This window comes from Chrysemys picta, chromosome 4 (assembly GCF_011386835.1).
Source record: "Chrysemys picta bellii isolate R12L10 chromosome 4, ASM1138683v2, whole genome shotgun sequence".
Taxonomy (NCBI): Eukaryota; Metazoa; Chordata; order Testudines; family Emydidae; genus Chrysemys; species Chrysemys picta.
Genome location: NC_088794.1, coordinates 24317405 through 24329539, shown reverse-complemented (window position 1 = coordinate 24329539; position 12135 = coordinate 24317405). Strand labels below are relative to the sequence as shown.

The following is a 12135-nucleotide window of genomic DNA, read 5'->3' as shown; positions in this document are numbered from 1 at the left end:
ACAAGCAAAAAACACTTTCTGGACTCCACTTTGAGGGCACCTCTCTAGCCACACGTCAGCTGCAGTTGACCTTTAAGAGTCCACCTAAAAGACCAGCAAAGACTGGTTGCCTGTTAGAGGTTCATCTTTAAAGGCTAACCTAAGCCAATGGAAACCTTGAGGATACTCTCAAGAGGCCACTTGGGAGTGGGGGTTGCCTGTTGTAAGTGCGCCCTTAGTTCAAGCTTCCCTGTATGACTGGGAAATCCAGACATATCCTGTTGCCTTCATTTCAAAATAAGTTGATTTAGATTTGTTTTAATTACACTCAATGGTGAGGGGAATGCTACATGCACAGGTGAGAGAGATCCTGATCCAACTCAGAGTTGCATGAGGCCCAGAGATTAGACTCTGGACTTCCACGAGAGCTTGACAAATGGGGAGGCAAACAACAGATTTTCTTAAAGCATTCCCTCCCAGCCAAAAGTCTTAGCATCTGTCTGGAAAAAGCTAGACACTCTGGTTCAACTGAACACAATATACCAGACAGTCTTAGGGGTCCTCAGGATGTGGGAAGAAGGGCATAGATATCCTGTCTACACGGAAGTTGGGAGATACCTGGTCCCAGTGCTGTCGGTTTCTGTTTTTTCTGTAAAACCACTTATCCAAAACAACCTTTTACGCCACCCCCTTATGCATGGAATAGCTCCCCCACTGCTGATGAGTGCAGATGAATGTGATTTAGCTGCAATTAAATATGAAAATGAATAATCCAGGCTACCCCTCCATGTTTCCTTAATTTATCTCCTGAACCTCCAGCAGCTGCTTCATTGGAGTGCCACAGAATCCAAGGGTCCTTGGTACAGAACATAGGTCCAGTTTGCTGCAGATTACACAGGGCCTTGTAACAAGTTTATGGATGATGGGGAAAAACTTGGCCAAAATCCCACACAGCTACTTACCAGGAAGCGGACATCGTCAAAGCCGTTCAAAAGCAGCTTACTCTCATACTGCTGCAGGCCGATGGACTCCAGCCACTCCCCGACGCTCTGCTCCAGCATCCGCGAACCTGACGAGAGAGGAATCGGCAGACGCTTGAAAAGGGAAAAACCATTAAGTCGGTAGCAGCGGCACTCTGAGGAAGAGAGATGGCATTGCCACATCATAGTCACTATTGTAAAGAAGCCAAACTATGACCACAGTACAAGTCAGAGGGTAGACAACTCTTCTTGCACACACAGACCATGGACAATAAGCTCCTGGTGCTGCCCACGGACTGAGGCTTTAATTTATATCCCAGTTATACTCAAAAACATCCTGCAAGAGTAAGCTGTTTAGAACCCTTTCGGGGACCATGGCATTACAGGCATGGCTTTCTGGGCTTACGCACGTTTCTTGCCAAGCATACGAGCGAAGCCCAGCCCCCAGAGGGATGCTGATCAAATCCTTGTCTCATCTCAGGGGGCAGCAAACTTTCACCCAAGGTATCCCAAGTCAGAAGTGCAGGTGCAAGACCATGGCGAGAAAGCGCTCACAAATACATACAGCCGCGCGGGTCCTTTCGTCCATGCAACTTCAGGTGCAATATTCTGTACACCAGGCCAGCAAGAAGGGCCATTAATACTGGAGGCACAAAGCAGCTAGAGAGAAAATACATCTTCATGCAGCTGAGAGAGAGACAGACAGACACGACGGACTTTCAGAAAAGCGGTAGCAGCAGCCAGACTAGAGAACAGCTGTCCACAGGAAGACATGCAAGACAGAAATAAAGCACACAAACTGCAGCAGAAGATAGGAAGAGTTTATACTTTTTTTCCCTAAACAGTCCCGAAATAGGCAAACCATGGTAACGGGTCCTCTCTGCTATTTTGTTACAAGGAGCAGAGGCACGAGTGACAGCAAGACTGAGTTTAGGAGTCCTGGCATTGTCATTTTACCACCCATCCAGAGGCAACACATCCCTTCAGGCTGCTTTGACCGGGCTGGGCACCAGATTCAACATCCTAGACCGGAGCGACTAGCTACACTGCAGCATTGGGTAAGGGTGAGAGAGAAAGAGGAATCAGCACATTTTCCACCCAATGCATTCCGTCCTGCCAGGTGTTCCGCACAGGCTTGGATTTGACCTTCCTTCATTTTTCTCATCTAAATGCAGACGCTGCCGTCCGAGCCACTCAATCAGATGGAATGCAGCTCTGGGGAAGGAGGCATTTTAGTTCTTTGCTCCATAACTAAGCCAAAATAAAAAGGAAAGCGAACATACACACACGCTCCCCTCTTCCTGCAGTAGCTCATGTCCATGACATGCCCCAGCACCTCCTTTCAGCCATTCGATAAATGAGAAACTCATTCTTCAAATGCCCTACAGAAACCATATAGGCAAACTCTCGTTCCCCAACCCTGAGAAGAGAGTCCAGTAACTCGTTGCTTTCTTCTAGAAATTCTCAAGACATTAGATATGCCAAGGAAAGAAAAGTTCAGAGACGACCTTTGCATCCCACTCTGAGGATTTGGTATGCAAGACACGCAGAATTTCTCCAGCTTCCTAGCACATCCGTCTTTCAAGGGCATATGCAAAATAAAGAGGACCAGGAACCCGGGATTTCTTGCTTTGAACCTTCTCATCAACTGAAGTCACTCTGCACATTCTAAGACATCCTTCCCACCCCCAGCCCACAGCAATGCCTGCACAACACAGAGCTCACTGCGTTATCAGAAACATCTTGGAGTCAGGGATCCCACTGCTGCGCTGGTCCACAGGAGAGTTCCTCTGCTAAGCAAGCCGTGATCAATACGTTCTAGAGAGCTGGCCAGCCTAACGCACACTGCCGCACCCGAGATGCAGAGCTCAAGAAAGCTTTCCGTCTCCCTTGCCTAACACAGTCCGTGCAGAGGAACAGCATCTAACCCTGGAATTCAAGCAGCAGGCTCCTGTTTGCCCAGGGACTCCATCCTTCCCCACTATCATTTCTGGTCTGTAAGCAGCCAGACAGCTGTGGTCTGTACCAAGCAATCGATGGTGCGCCCTTGCAGAGAGCTGCAGCAGAGCGCTTTGTCTGAAGGCAGGGAGCTCCACGCTTGCTGTTCCACTCCCTGTCCTGTCTCTTGCTCTCACACTGCCTCTCCCTCCCCTTCCCTCCTCCTCCCAGCATTTCCATCTAATGTACCAGCAGTGATCAGACTTCAGTATAGAAGCTGCCGAGGGAAAGGAGAAGAGGGGGGAGGGAGACAGCAGCTTTGTAATTGTCAAGCTGAAATTGCCGACTTTTCAATATTTACTCAATGATGAGCTACGTGGCTTGGTTTTCAAAAAACAATGTTAACGGTTTGCTTTGACAATTTGAAGTGATTTGCAATTTGCTTAGAATTTATCGGTTATGAGGTGCAGAAATTTCCTGCTGCCCTAATACAAGTGTGTGTGGAGGCAGCTGGGCATCAGTGAGGGGGACTGAGGCTATGTCAGCTCCTTCCTTGGATATTTTTTTTTTAAATATTTACTCAGCCTTTGCAAACCTTTCTGTCTTTAACAGTGGAGTGACAGTCAAATCTTGAAACTCGCTGAGATACCAGCAAAACTGGTCAGGGGAGAGGCTGGATTTTGGATATTTAACACCAGTGAGGGGAGGGAGGGATCCCAGAGATCAAACATCTGAAGTCTGCCAGCATTATTTAGAGAAGCATAAGATGCCCTTGAATAATTTATGTCTGCATATAATAAGTGGGAGAAGAGTGAATTAGCCCCCTACATTGCTCCCTTGGGTCACAGCTGTAACAGAAGTCTGATCACAACTTCAGTTTACAGAGAAAGTGGAGAGACTCCAAGTCCTAAATCTAACCAGCTCCCCCCAACCCTGATAAAATTATATGCAGAGCTATGATTTCTGCTAAGAGTCTGGCCTAGGTTTAATATATTAAACACAAGAGTAAATAGACTAATTATATTTCTGATGACACTTGCTCTTTAGCAATCTTAAAGAAACAGGACCAAGGTATTAAATTCCGCGTAGTCATTTCCCCAGGTAATGCAACAAGCTTTAAAAGCATGAAGGTATTAGGGCTGAGTGAGACCCCAGAAGGGTCCAGTTATGGAAAAAAGTTTCCATGTAATAGCACCTGGCAATGATTATTTAAATGCTGACAGTGTGCTTGATGCCACACAGAGGATGATATGGTCCAAACCCTAAGAAACTTCCTTAGGGTAGACTGTACTTATGCACAGGGTCTAACAGGTGTTTTAACAGGGCTTGTCTGGAACTGAGGACATGACCAATTTATGTTATAATAAGTCTACAGGAAAATCACAGGCTGTGTTCTTGGTCTTCATTGCAGTCCGACAGTACAGTTCAGATGCAAGATGCACAGGTAGGAGGGCCAAACTTCAAGCAGTGCAATTATTGGCACTGAAAGAAGGATGGAACAGGGTCTGATGGGCCAGACCATTAGCTAAATGTCCTCCAGTCCCTCAAGGTGGGCTATAAACCAAATCAAGCCCATTAAACAGGATATATAGGCAAAGAGAGCTAAATCAATTAGCCATTAGTTCTCTCAGATGCAGGAAATATAGCCAGTGTTGAGCACTACTGGGATTAAAACTGATTAGTCAAATACAGAATACTAATGAGCCTCCCTCTTTGTCCAGTAAAATGCCATCCACCTTTCAAGCTTGTGTCTCCAGCTAACTGCACAGTTAACTCAGAGTCCCAGATACACTCCCTGTCCAGTACACCAAGCCCCCCACCTACATCAGGCTGATTGATTGCACGGAGACCACTCATCTCCTCTGGCTTGGAGAGAGAAACCCTGCCTGACAAATCACTTTAAACCAGCGGACATCATACAGGTCTTGCCTCCCAGTGCCAGCAGCCAGAGCTGCTGTGGGCTAGGGAGCTATAGTGTGGTGGGGTTGAGTTTCCGTCAAGGAAGCCATTCCACCCTACCCCACCCCTGATATTTTTTGCCTTTTCAACACATGGGAAGGCAACGTCTGTGCAGAAGAAATGATCAAGAGCAGGCTGTCGAAATAAGAAACGCGAGACTGCACAAAACACACCAACTTCTGCAGGGATACAGACCACAGGCTAAATTGTTGAAGCAATACAAAGCTTTTTGTTTCCAGGCCAAAAAAACGCTTTAAGATGGAGCTGACGTGGAGAATATATTTCTCTTTAAGAGCCGGGATTTCTTGACCATCCAAGCCATTGAAAAGCACTTACAGACACAGATCAATGAATACGATTCAACTGGACAGAAGGGTTTTTTCCCTGGTCTAAGATACCCCACCCTTGGGATCCAGCCAAGAAGTAGGTTGGATAGAATAGGTCATCTTCCACAAGCCCCACTGGGAAACCAGAAGTCTGACTCCTGTTGATTGAGCAATAAGTTCTAGCCCAAACACTATAAAAAAGAAAGCCATCTATTTATCTTTGGTAATGGGGTCCATATAGTTAGATCATAGAATATCAGGGTTGGAAGGGACCTCAGGAGGTCTAGTCCAACCCCCTGCTCAAAGCAGGACCAATCCCCAGACAGATTTTTGCCCCAGATCCCTAAATGGCCCCCTCAAGGATTGAACTCACAACCCTGGGTTTAGAGGCCAATGCTCAAACCACTGAGCTATCTCTCCCCCCATACCTTACTATCTACATGTGTCTCAAATGTATTCCTCACAACATCCCCTCTCCTCTCCTCCCCTGCCCTCCCCTCCCCATGAGGCAAGGCAGGGCTATTATCCCCATTTTACAGCTGAGGAACTGAGGCAGAGAAGCTAAGTGACTTGCCCAAGGTCACATAGGGAGAGTCTGTGGTATAGCAGAGATTTGAACCCCAGTCCCCCAAGTCCTAGGCTAGTGCCCTAACCACTGGACCATCTTTCCTTCCTGTTGGGCCTGCTCTTCCCTTCAAAACAAGGATCAGATAAGTACAGTAATGCAGCTGGAAAAAGCAGGGGCTCAGAACAGATTAGTTCCATAACGCACTGAGCAGGGCAAACTAGCACCCCAGGGTGCGAAACTCAGGGATTTGACTACAGACACTCTCCCCAAACGCCATCTGCTCTGGGAGACGTAAAAATAAATCTGAGGAGCTCCTTGTCATGGTCTCTGAATGCATGAGACGACTTGCATCATGAGTACAGCTCAGCAGACATATTGCACAACACAGGTTAAACTACAAAAGAGATGCAAAGGTTTAGCTCTGGCCTAACCACTTCCAAGACAACTGCACTCATGCCTCCTGGCAGGAAGAGGCTGGCAATGCATTCGCCAGGTCCCAGCCACTAAAAATCATTTTGGGGGGTGGGAGGGAAAGGAGAAGAAAAGGGGAAAAAGAAAATGGAAAATTTTTCTACTGGAAAAATGCTGCAATTCTCCACCTGCATGTCTAGAGAAGCTGCTACACAGAGGATCTAAAGGAAATCTGTAACACAGCACAGCCTATAGAAAACATATGGGTTAATAACAAAGCAGCTGCACATGTCAGCCCATTTCTGAAAAACAAGTGTCCATTTTACCAAGATCTCCCTGCACAATAGCTAAAGCAAAAATGGAATCCTTTCTCCTCAGGCCTCCTCATTAATGACGTCAATCAATCAAACTCCCGGCTATGGCTACAAACAGTCCTGCGAAGGGGGGCTGTCACAAAGGAAGATTCTAACTGGTCATCATTGGATTGGACCTAAAATATATCCTATTTCAACGCACACATGCTGTAGTGCTATTTGACTTGAGAAGCAAGTCCTAATCAGTAAGCAGAAGATCTACAGCAGTCACAGGATAGACTCCCACTGAGAAGAAATGACTGGTACCTCCTGGCCAATGCAAAACCCAAGCAGCAAACTGCAATAAGCTAAGGTTTACTATGGCAGACGTGCACAGATACATATTAGCACCTTATCGGAGCGCAGATGCTGTTCCACTGAAGCATTTTGGGTTTGGAAAATGTAAAAAGGCAGGATTTCTCCCTGTGAAGCCCCCCTTCGCGTTCTCATGTGTCGCTCCTCCAAAACATCTGAGCGGAGGCAAACAGAAGTTTTCAGTAGCCCTCCCTTTGGCTGCTGGTGCTTAAAGGCAGGGGAGGGAAAATAAATGTTTAGGGAGCAATCCAGGGGAACAGAAAAATCTCTGCCATAAGAAAGTCAGCTTAGATTATGTTGGAGACATGCAGTACTATTATTTTCCCTCACTTGCTGCTTCTGCATCTGACTAACACGAAAGGAAAAGAGTATCATTGAGGCTGACCTTTGGACAAATTGGAGAGTCTGCCAGGAGCAGCCTGTAAAGCGCCAAGCGTACGAGACAAGGCCATAGTCACTGCATTACAAGTGTTGACCAGCAATGGGCATCATCCTAAGTTCTGCCCATAAAGCACTTATTACACTCACACTTTCAGAGAGGGCAGAGTGTAAGAGAAAGGAAGTATCTGCCATTTTACACATGGGGAACTGAGGTACAGAGAGATTAAACTATTGGCCTAAGGACACAGGGAGCCTGTACCTGAGTTGAGAATTCTTGAGACCAAATCTCCTGAATCCCAGCCCAGTGCCTTAACCACTAAGCCATGCTTCCTTACCTAATTCTACCATGCCCTTAGCCATCTTCCATTCATATTTAGAGGCAGTGACATAAGAGTGGAGGGTTTTTTATTATCCCATCTGCAGAGACATTATGAGCTTCCCATAAAATCATTTCCCATCATAGGCTTCATAACAGCGAATTTTAGCGCATCCCTGAGGCAGAGAAGATCTTTTATGTTCGAGCATCAATGCCTTTTCATTGTCTTCCCAGGGGAGAGAGCAGGACTGGCATCTGGAGGGCCTGAAAAGGGTCCTCCATCCTTCCAAGGCAGAGTCCTATATAAGCTTTGTTCAAGGGCTTCTGCTCCAAGGCATCTAAAAATGTTATTTAGAGATTTAATCTGTGGAATATTTGCAGGAGCCTACAAGAGACTCCAACGCGACAACAATAAGGAAGTTCGTTCTAGGGAGTGTGGGTGCTGAAACAAGCCACACAGGATTGGAAAATGAGACTTCTTTATACTTCCTTACATCGCTGGCTGCCACAGTATACAAGACAACTGGCTGACGGAGCTGGAGATATGAATTTTAGAGGCAACCCCTGATACCTTCATCTCTGTATTAAATCCGGGTATTTTTGTTAAGTGAGATTACAAGATTGAGAGAGAAAATGTTTGAGACCAAAGCCTAAATTGAACCTCTACAGAACAAAATGTGTTTTCTTACTCAGCTCCAAATGGGCACTGAAAAATTCACTCTGGCTTTCCATTCTTGGGCTTAGGAGGAGAGGGGAGAGGAGAGAATGGACTGAGTAATTCCCAGGAAATGAAATCCAACTTTTGTTCTAAAGAACTCTGCTGTAGGGCTCACCTTGTTTAGCTGTCTTGGGAACCCAGACACTCATGTTTTTCTTCATCTTAATCTTATTTAAGAGATGGATTTTTCTTCTGTCTAGAAGGGATCGTGTTACATCTATATACTACAAGGAGGAAGGAAAATTAACACCTCAGAAGAAGCAGGCAGGCAGCACATGAAGGAAAATGCCTCCTGGTCACACCAGCCATCACTGGAGAACAAAAAGCTTGAGAAACATTTTGGACAGAGCAGTAAACCTAACTAGTTTTATTCCTCTGAGGGTGTACGGAGACCAGTAACAATGGAAGAACAGTACCATTTCACCGAAGTATCTTACCTACCTAGTGGGGAGAATTTTGCAAATTGCACTTCGGAGGTTCACCTCTCCACCCCATGCATCAGAAGGTACCTCTGAAGATACAATGCAATTCCTAGAGTAGGTGGTCTTTGTACTGGTTACATTTACCCAGGGATGAAAGTTCATTGAGGCACCAGAGCGCCCAAACAGGTGCCAAGCCCTAGACACTATTGCCAACCCAAAGAGTTCACCAAGTCCTGAGCCAAGCTTACATACGAGTTGTTTTTAAAATCAGTTTGGGGTTGTTTTTATCTGCCATTAGATTTTGAACCTCTCTCACACCACAAAGACTAGAAACCTTTCTTGTAAATTCACAGCTCAGATTCTGATGGCATCACCTGACTGCAGGAGCCAAACCTTGAAAAACACACTGCCAAATATTGGGAGACTCAAGAGAACTGCAAGAGCTGACATCATCATCCAGGGATCCACATAAAAAACCAACTCACGGCCTCTCATTTCTCAGGAGGCAACAAATCTAAAGCAGCCAACTTCCACCTGACACACAAGACAGGGCTTTCTATGACGTCTGCCAACTTTGGTCTTAAATTAGGCAGTAAACCAAAGCTCATCTTCCTGCTAGGGATGCGGTTACAACCTCTGCAACCCTCCCTCTCACCATCCAATACCTGTGAGAAGGAGATTACTCACATTATATGACATAGGTGGGGGTCCTACATGAAAGGTAGATAGACCACCAAAATCCAGACACTGACAGCTGTGGTAGCGCCACACACAGAAGTTATGAGATATGACTTATGATCCTAGTCCTCTCATTCGTTTTCCCTTCTGGATGCAAAGGCAGATTGAGAAAGCTGCTCAGAAGAAGGGATTGGCCATTACGTCAGGCTTTGAATACAACACAGTAGTTGAGCACAGTACCTGAGATCCTTTGCTGTTCCTGAGAAAAGTCAATTCCTTCACCGATGGAGCTCATGATTTTCTCAATCTGAAAATATAAAAACAGTATATTGCCACAATATTTTTAAAGCCTCAGCAGAAAGTGATAGAGGCAGCTTTGGAAGCTTGTCCCCATGCAGCTGCTAAAGGTTCCCAGGTGACATTGAAGGAAGGGAAGTTAAGAACCCCACCAACCCATAAGGGTCTGTCCTTAAAACTTGGCCTGGAAAGGAGATTTTCTTAAGAATGAATGGATCAAAGAGGGAGAGAGGGGGTGGGCTTGGGACTCCACAGACCCCCATCCTTCCCAACTGCCGTTACTGTCCCGTGAAAAGCCACCTATTTCTCTGCATCAACAGAAGGATCTCACAAGATTCCTCTGTGGAGCACCAAGTTTTATTAGAGGGGAGTGAGGGGGAGAGAAGGCCTCAAAAGCCATCAATGACAAACATGCAACCCCTCCTTCACCAAAAGCAAAAAAAGCCTGAGAAATGCAGTTCACATTAACACTTTTGTGGCATGCAGCAGGTGCGCTTCACTTGGCCTCTCTGTTTCTTGACCACCCTCCCCCGCCTCTGGCACCCTAACAAGCCACTTCTACTGACAGCAGGGCTGAACAGCCAATGTAAGCTCTGAAATAGATGCAGTTTGCAAAAGCAGCAGCATTCTGGGATAAACGACTGGAAGAGGGAAGAGAAAACAACCTTATACCCAGAAGTAAGCAGCTCAGAGCCCACAGCTCCAGGCAAACCCCATTCAATTTTCAATCATAGTCAAAGGAAAAACCAAAGGAAACTTTTATTGCCAGGGATTGTCTCCCCTCACCACCTTCTTTCTTGGACCTGGATTTCGTCAAATTTTCCCCCAAATTCAAGTTTTGTAAGTTAAGATTTTTACAGAATCTTAAAGACCAAACGGAAGTTTTACTGTACATTTTCTTAAATGCCAATAGAAACCTTTCTAAGATAAAAAAATAATCCCTGTGAAATTGACCAGGCTAATTTCACTGTCCAGGTTGAGAAACTCAAGAAGTTGTGCATCTATAGTGAAACTTAGAATTTTTACAGCTTCCATAATTTAAGGCATTAGTAACACAGGGAAGAAAATGTAATTAAAATGAGATTTTCTGCTCTTAATTACAACCTGCTATTGCCTCATGAACAGCAGTAGGAGACCCTTAGGAGGCTCAGATTCAGTTTGAAATCTGGGTGTTTAACCCTACAACAGCCATGCAGGAAGTCTCAAAAGTAAACTCCCACCTCCCCGTGAGAGATTTCTGGTTACAACTCGAGAATGCCCTCTTGCAAGATTTTGGTGCACTTGCTGCTGGATGGGATACAGATGATCAGGGACATGCAACAAGAGTGAAAAAAAAATTCACAGAACTTATTTGGATCTTAAGGAAAGGTTTGGGCAAAAGTGTATTGGTAGGGGCAGGGAAGGTTCTGAATTGCTTTGGACCTGCTCACTGGCTTTACAAAAAACAACCTATCTGAAATTGTCATCATTTGGGAAAGCTGCTTAACTTGCTACCCCGATGGCACTCACCCCCAGAGCGATACGCTTTTTTGAAGATAGCAGCCTTAAAATGCTTTAAGGGAGTTGGATGCCCAACTTTGATGAAATTCAGTGGGAGCTGGGAGCTTAATTCCCTAGGCTTCTCTGAAAACCCTCGTCATGAAGGACTTCTGCCAAGTTAGATTTCTAATACAATCCTTCCCATGTATTCACAGTAGATGGGGCAATTCACTTGTCACCTTACATCTCTATCAGGGAAGAGGAGTCATGCAATCATATGTAGAAGACAAGGATTTTACTAAGGTGTGAGGAGGATTCACTGCACCTAGAAGCCATGGTCATGGGTATTTCTAATGTGTCCAACATAGTCAGAACTATTTTATTGGGGGCTTTGAAAACAAGTTTGAAATATCAGCTGGTAAAAACCAGGAAGGAAGGAATTGAATTATTTTCTCTCCCCCCTCACTCCCAATGGCCCGCACAGACATGCCGTTCTCTATGGAAGCCTTGAGGTCTAATGCTGGGCTTTAAAAACAACCTTTGACTGACACAGACACACTTAATGGGAAAATTCAGATGCTCTACCTATAGATCTCCTCCTGCGACATCCAGGGAAAGAATATTTATTGCCTTTCTTCCCATGGTACCTTAAACAGGACTGCCTAACATTCAGCTGATGAGAACTACTCTGAGCCAAGCTGTGAATGGATCGCAGATCTTAGTGGGTCTGATACTAAGGAGACAAGTCAGGTCAGTGTAACACCAGCTATGTATGCCAAGGTTAACAGCCCACCTTTGCTCTACAGAAGCAGGTGAAGGAACTAGCCAGTCTGAACATGGCAGTCTGGTATATGAAGGTCTGATTCATAGAAGACAAACTCATTTATAGTACTTGGTCCTGCTAGTGAAGGGAGGGGGCTGGACTTGATGACCTTTCAGGGTCCCTTCCAGTTCTATGAGATAGGTATATCTCCATATATATATATTATATTATACAGCTTTAGTCAAAAAATAC

General features: G+C 45.4%; 1 protein-coding gene across 24 annotated transcripts in view; it reads right to left on the bottom strand.

The window, feature by feature from the left end:
- Positions 1–12135, bottom strand: part of ANKS1A (ankyrin repeat and sterile alpha motif domain containing 1A) — a 163217-nt gene that overhangs the window by 45455 nt on the left and 105627 nt on the right. For 23 of the 24 annotated variants that reach the window (XM_065591695.1, XM_065591690.1, XM_065591688.1 and 20 more), the window contains 2 exons: positions 9585–9651; positions 942–1048 (listed from right to left, as the gene is read on the bottom strand). The exons of the other annotated variant lie outside the window; for it this stretch is intronic. In XM_065591695.1, coding sequence (XP_065447767.1) covers positions 942–1048; positions 9585–9651 — 174 coding nt within the window. The remainder of the gene's footprint in view (positions 1–941; positions 1049–9584; positions 9652–12135) is intronic. 24 annotated transcript variants of the gene reach the window in all.